This window comes from Centruroides sculpturatus, unplaced genomic scaffold, assembly GCF_000671375.1.
Source record: "Centruroides sculpturatus isolate CEXI.00-Female unplaced genomic scaffold, Cexi_2.0 scaffold86, whole genome shotgun sequence".
In the NCBI taxonomy this organism is placed as follows: domain Eukaryota; kingdom Metazoa; phylum Arthropoda; class Arachnida; order Scorpiones; family Buthidae; genus Centruroides; species Centruroides sculpturatus.
The window spans coordinates 554,994-562,413 of record NW_019384475.1 but is presented as its reverse complement, the minus strand read 5'-3'; the positions used below and the strand labels follow the sequence as shown (position 1 = coordinate 562,413).

At 28.0% G+C, this 7,420-nt stretch overlaps 1 protein-coding gene across 1 annotated transcript in view; it reads right to left on the bottom strand.

The window, feature by feature from the left end:
• Positions 1-426: 426 nt before the first annotated feature.
• LOC111621283 (la-related protein 7-like) overlaps positions 427-7,420 on the bottom strand; it is a 28,515-nt gene continuing 21,521 nt past the window's right edge. The window contains exons 6-8 of the mRNA XM_023363369.1: positions 4,461-4,521; positions 1,252-1,400; positions 427-1,178 (exon numbers count right to left, since the gene is read on the bottom strand). Of these exons, the coding sequence (XP_023219137.1) occupies positions 1,059-1,178; positions 1,252-1,400; positions 4,461-4,521 (330 nt within the window). The 3' untranslated portion in view covers positions 427-1,058. The remainder of the gene's footprint in view (positions 1,179-1,251; positions 1,401-4,460; positions 4,522-7,420) is intronic.

The following is a 7,420-nucleotide window of genomic DNA, read 5'->3' as shown; positions in this document are numbered from 1 at the left end:
AGAATCATCTTGGCATTGTGATGATGTCACAATAAATAATTGTTCATTTTACTATTATTTTTAATTGATAAGATTTAAATTATCTTAAATCATAATTAACTTATTTGTAGTTATTAATTTATAGCAGATATTAATTATCAAAAATCTCTTTATTGATTATTTAACAATGCTTTGTTGTATAAGTTTAAATACTCTAAGCTTCAAACATTAACTAGAATATTATAAATTTTAAATTTGTTGCTAGAAAATTAAAGTGTATTGATATATTTTGAAGCATAATCCAATTTGATACTCATTTATTCTAGCCATATGGCATCACTGACCAAAAGATACAGAAAGTTAAGATTCTTTTAACTTTGAATACTGACTGATTCTTTTAAATTTAAGAATATTCTAATAAATGTTTTTATGATTTTGAATGCATTGAAGATAAATAAAAATGTTTGATGGCACTTTGAAGTAAAAACAGATTCAAAGCTGTTTTTACTTCATTAAAGCAACTGATTGTTACTTTCCTAAAAGCTTACTTCTTATAAAAAACATTTTTAAAAATAAAAAAATAAAAAGTTAATGTAAATGGGCTATTTTTAATTTTTGGTATTTTCACCTAAATTTACAAACAATAAATTTATAATTTCAGATAAAATTTGGATCATCTTTTATTTACAGCAAACACCTATTGGAAATAAAACATAATACAGAATACTCAATTTAACTACTTGTTAGCATCTCTTAAATATAAAGTAGAATATTAAATTTAATTACTTATATAAATTAAGATATACTCTGAAGACTCAATGTAATATTTGATAACGTTGACAATAATGTCCAAAAATTTCATATGCATTATATTGTATTAAGTTTATATATTTTGTAGTAGTGTCTAAGAAAGACACTGTAGAAATTTTTTGAATCCTAGAAATGATCTTTTTATCAAATTTGAAAAATGTAAAACTAGGAGTGAACCTTTGACTGTTTTATAAGTGATTTTGTATTGTATTGAGTAGCATTAAATTATATCTATAGTGCACATATAAAAAATTACAATATTTAATACTTTACTTTGACATAACTCTTAAAGCTAAATCATCAATTTCAATTTCCTGCTTTGTCTTCTTCTTATGTTTATCTCTTTTCCTATGTTTCTTCTTTTTATGTTTTTCAGACTTCAATGACTCCTATTAGTGATTAAAAAATTGTAAAAAGAATTTTATATGTGAAATTATTTTTGTAATAATGAAATAAATTTACTTTATTTGAAACATCTTCACATTCTTCTACTTTTTGTCGTTTTGCTTGTACTTCCACTTCATTTTCTTCATTTTGTTTTCTTTTTAATACATTTTCTTTCATATCTTTTTCATTTTCTATTTCACTGGATTGAATTACTGTATCCATGCCTAAACAGAAATTACTAGTTATAGAAATTATCCAGGTAATTATTTATAAAATTTAATATATGAATTAAATTTAATTTGTTATAGAAAGCTAAAAATCTTGGAAGTTAACAGGGAAGTTCATAAAATTTTATCTCTTAATAATGCTTCCTTTTGAAATGACATCATATATTGAGTTCAATTCACCTAAGAAAATTCAACAAGAAAACTCTGTGATTGGATAATAATCTCACTCTCTATCTAATTTTACCAAATTTGGTATGTCCAGAGACATAGGAAAAAAGATGATATAAAAGGAGAAGGTGACGGAAGATCAGGGAGTTTGTTCACTGTTTAGGTCATTTTCTGAGTGCATCTTTAAGACTGACCAAGGAAGCTACCACCACCCGATAGAATTGAAACTATCATCTTGTCCCGACAATGAACTCAGTGACTAATAGTTATATGGAATTCCATGGATTTGTGAGAACTGAGAGGGTATGCTTACATCGTACCTCCTTGGATTGGCTTTCAAGTCGGAGGGACTTGCCCACTTGTCAGAGATGGCTTAAATTTTTTCTTTAGTTTATCCTGAGGGAACAGGACTAAAACTTTTTTGGGTCAAGAGGGAGGGAGGAGTGCTGTCGAAAAGGCGACAGACGATATATGAGTAAAAGAGGACACCAATTTAACAAAGAAACAACGATTTATTGGTTAACTACATAGACTATACAATAATCTATAATCGCGAAATTCCGAGTGAAAATTCTGAGTCCCTAAAGCGCGAAGGGGCTGAGAGAGGGTTCACAGAAGTGGGTTCCATACCTCTTTCTAGATTTGGATATCCACGGGAATGAAATAATCCACCGAGACGTAGAGGATTGAATCAGGGCACAAAATTATAGATAAATCCTAGAGTATGTGGCATGTCTACTGTCGATGAGCAACTCCCCGGAGGGGGAGAGAAGTGGCTTTTATTGCTTCATGGTGGGAAAATTGTCATATGACTAATTAGTTGAAAGGTAAAAGGTGTGCGGGGAGGTCAGAGGTGTCCCTGGAACCCAAATAAAATGACAAAATCAGATGGTAACTATAAACTTTAAGTCTTATAGTGTGGGAATTGGTGTCGAGATGTGTGAATGTTTACTTTGACGAAAGGGGAGGTTAAAATTGCTTTTTCAGTTTTTTCTAACACTAGCAATGTTGTTTCTTTGAGAATTTAATCATTTTTTGGTAATAACGGGACATTGATCGGGGAAAAATCGGTATAAAATCTGGATTTCACAGATTTATTTAGAACCACTCCCCACTAAGGAATGCCTCACCTAAGAGGGAATGCCCAAGAAATGTTATTTAGAAATAACTGTCCTCACACAATCCTTACATAAACTCTCTCTCTCTCTTGGATGTAGGTAAGTGCAAATACATTAAACAGAAACATGATCTGAGTTCTTAGCCCCCTCTCTTGATTGTTCAGCTAGCTTATATTGTTATGTATAGCAATAGTAGGTTATATAATCATATTCTTATGCCATAATATGTATAAACAATACAAATGTAGTTCTCTGCCATATTTTGTACTATATATTGAAAGTCTCTTTATGTTTAAAATAAAGCTTTGTTGTTTTATTGTTAATTTAATAGCAGAGTGAATCACTTCTGGGTTCTTGTCTCTCAACTTCCTCCTCTGTTAGATTACCACTCAAGTTCCCCAAATGCAACTGCTCACATGCATGCTCGAAAGATTCCTGTGAGCTGAAATTCACAGGTAGTGTCAGACATCCTGACCTGGGGTGCTATAGTCATGCTTGTCACACACAATAATTTTACTGCAGAATTTCTTTAACAGTAAATATAAAAAATATATAGTCATTGAAAATTTTGTATTAAGAAAACAAATATAATTTCTAACAATAAGAATACAAAATATCATAGTAATAATATAGACTGTGTGTGTTGCATTAAATAATTTTGCTGGAGTGAAAATTAAAAAAAATGTTTGATAATCAATTGAAATGTAGATGTTGAAAATAAAAATAATTTTTCTTCAAGAATAACATTACAGTAGACTCTACAGTAATCATGGATATTATCATCATTGATTTTATGTTATCCAAATTAGCAGTTTCAAAACGTAAGTTAAAATACACTATAAAAAATTTACTTTTGTTATCATCATCTGCAGATAAATAGATAAAGCTATCTTTCCATGCTAAAAGTCTCAACATGTGGTTAATAGCATGCAATTTTTATCAATTTTAACTAGTACTTTAAGCATTAATCATTTTAATCATTAATTGCTTATAATACAGTATTTTAAATTGCTGTCATTTCTTACTTTAATTATACCTTGTTACCATGTCTAGTATTATTTGCCTGCTAGTCTTTAGCTGTCACTAAAAACTAAACAGGCAAAAATTACTAGACAAATTATATATTAATAAATATTCCATGTAATATACAATATAAAATTTTTTATTGTTTTAATATGTCTTTTTAATGTCAATTAAACCAGAATTTCTACTAATTTACTTATCTTGCTAATATTATCACTTGGTTATTGTTATCAGTTTAAGCTAATACCAAGTAATTACAATAAGCAAATTATACTATATTTATTAATATTGTAAAATTAAAACAATGTATAATTAGTTGGTTACAACTTTTTAGTGTTTTTATTGTGTATCTGCACTGTAAAAAATATTTTATGAGAATTACTGAAAAAATTACTTTTTTTCAGAAATTCATTATAAAGTTTTACTTAAATATGCTTGTTAATAAAAGTAATAATTCATGATAGATTAATAATAAATAAATAAATAAACAGATATTAATGATATATCAATATAACTTTATATAGCTTTAAATTACTCTGTACTTTAAATTAAAAATTATTTCAATATATTTTTACTATAAAATTTACCTCTTCATTGTCAAAATTTAAGAGGAAAAGAAGTGTCCATTGTTTCTGTTTTGTTAAGAAAGCCTTGAAAATACTTTGAAATTAAAATAAATTTTTCTAGGATCTCCAACAAAGCAGAAAACATTGGATTAAAATAATATTTAAATAAAATAAATACTTACTTGTTAGGTCTTCATACATAATTTCTTGCCTTTCCATTTCATCATTGTGATTCATGAAATACTAAAATGTATTAAAATTATTCATATAAAATTTAAATATTAAAATATATCAAAAGAAAAAGCAAAATATAATATTTTTACAAAAAATATATTCATGAATAGTTTTATAAAAATTTAGTCAGATCTATCTAATAAAAGCTAAAATAAGCCTATAAGACATGTTTTCCTATATTATTTTTAATATTTTTACTTTAAAATTTATACTAATCCATTGTATTTCTCATACACAAACCTTATGATGTGCTGTGCTGGTTAATTTATAATGTAAATTTCAAATTGCATCATATTCTGTTTGGAATGTTTTACTTTTTTTGAATATTCTATCTGTGGAATGGCTTTTTTACCTGAGGAAGGCTTCTCAATGTGGCTAAAAACATTTATATTTTCTATTAAATATTACTGGAATAAGTACATAAAGTTTTTTATGTCAGTGTCAATTGTCACAACTTTGAAAATTTGGAGATGTGAATTTAGAAAAAGTGATATTTGTAGAGAAAACTGGATTTTGTTTTTAAATGTAAATACAATTTAATAATAATTAAAATAACATTTAAGCATTAAATTATATAAAACTACAGGTAATAAAAAAATAAATGACACAGAAGCTGTTTACTTCAAAAAATTTGTTATAGATGTTTTCCCTAGAGCAGGTGTGTCAAACTCATTTAAACAATGGGCCATTAATGCAACTGGTAAGATTCATGCAGGCCACATTATATTTACGAATTTTCTTAAAACTATAATCTGAAATGAGAATGCAGGAATATAGATAGGGAAATTAAAACACATTATGTAGTTCAGTGAATTCAACTCAACAAAATATAATTGCTTTAGTATTGCTTTTATTTAAACATTTATTTTATTTTATGTACATATTTATAAAACTATAATTATTTTCATTGAAAACTTGCCAGCACTATCGTCCTCCTCTTAGTTTTCCAATATCTGGATTCAAAAACTGAGAACAATCTTCATTATGGCAGATAGATGTTTATCAGTTAATCTTGATTCATAAGCTGTTTTATTTAATTCCAGAGCATCATGGCCTCAGACCATAAAAAACCACATTGGGAGCTGCCAGTTTGACACTCCTGCCCTAGAGCATATGCAATTATTTTAAATTTTGTTTTTGATTTTATTTAAAGATAAAGCTTCTTTACTATAACCTCTTGGTTGATGTTGGAAACATTTAATTATTAATATTTGAGATTTTACTGTTTCAAAATTATAAACATATTTAGACTTGTAATTTGAGATGTTTACATTTATCTTTTTTATTTCCTCACAATTATCACTTAAATATGAGGATTTTCCACAGAATTAATTTTTGTTTAATAAGATGGCATTACTTAAAAATATGAAACAATCCATGAAAAAATGATATGATTATTTAGCTTTTATTGGCAAGTTTTTCCATTTCTTAATAATCATAAAGTCAGTAACTGCTGTTAAATATTTGTTTCTAAAACCATTCAAGCAATTATGTTGTAGAACAATAGATGGAAAGGAAGAATTTAAATCAATTTGTTGTCCAGGCTATCTGTTCTTTATGATGCAGTTCAGACGAGATAATATTTTTGGTTACGTGATAAAAGTATATGCTTTTCATCTTTCTTTCCCATATGTGAAGTATAGTTAATTAAAAGTATTAGTTATAAAGATGGTTTTATAATCAAAGTGGATAAAAATGGATTTATAGTTACACCAAGATAATATTTATTCTTAAAAATGCACATAATATTACCTGCTTACAACACCAAGTGACAGTGTAAAGGATAGGATGGAACTAGCAAATGACTGACTTTACAAAAGTTTTATTTTAGCATCATTAATTTGTACAGGGTCAAAACTGGGATTGACTATTTTGTGAATTTAAGAAAGGGGAACTTTAGACAGAACCAATTATATATATAGTCAACTTGTCTTAAAATGAATACCTATAAAGTGAATTCTGGTGTCAATGCAAATTTTGCTGTTGTCCTGGCAAAATTCCATTGTCACATTAATTTTCATGCAATAAAGCAATTAAAAATTTTACCAGAATTCATTAAACCAAACTGTAAATTATCTTACAACCCCCAAGAAATAACCATTTCCAATAATAGCTGCTTTTTACACTTTTCAATGTGAACAATAAAAAAAATAAATGTTCCATTTTGAGTAGAATAGATTTTCTTCTCTTGCTAAGCAAAGATAGATTCAACCTCTGACTATAGAGCAATTCAAGTATCTGGTTTCAGAGGACCATTCTACTGTACTCAGAAAATAGGGGTTAAAATTTAAGGATGCCCACCTCTTTAAATGAATGCAATCCTATACAAACATGTGCTAGTTTGCATATCAGGAATGAAAACAGTGATGCCAGGTTTGGCTACTTTGTGCCAAATTTAGCTCTTTTTATTACACTTTTCGTACAAAACATATTTTCTACTTTTTCAACAGAAAAAAAATTCACAATTTCTTTAGTTTTGTTTTGTTTAACCACTCTGGTATACTGCTCCACACTAAACAGCAAATACTGTCTCCTCATTTTGTTTGATTTAAATCATTTAGAAGATTAATTTGTTTTTGGAGTGCAATTTGAAAACATTGTAGACTTATAAATTCCCACTGTCATCCATCCGTCCTTCCTTAATCTTGAAAACAGAGTTAGATACATGAAAGTCAAGACCAGATGTAGAAAGCTTAGGGGCAGGAGGACCCAATTAACTATATGCAAACTTCCAATGAAAACAAGAAATCACATTATTTCAATTCAAAAATTTCTCCCTGAAAGGAATTAGATAATGACTGGCAGGACTCTGTTGCTAACAGGAAAAGTATGATGTACAGGGGCAAGACACTACTAATTTGAGATGGAGAGCATATACAGTAATACCCCAAACTTACGCGACAGGTGG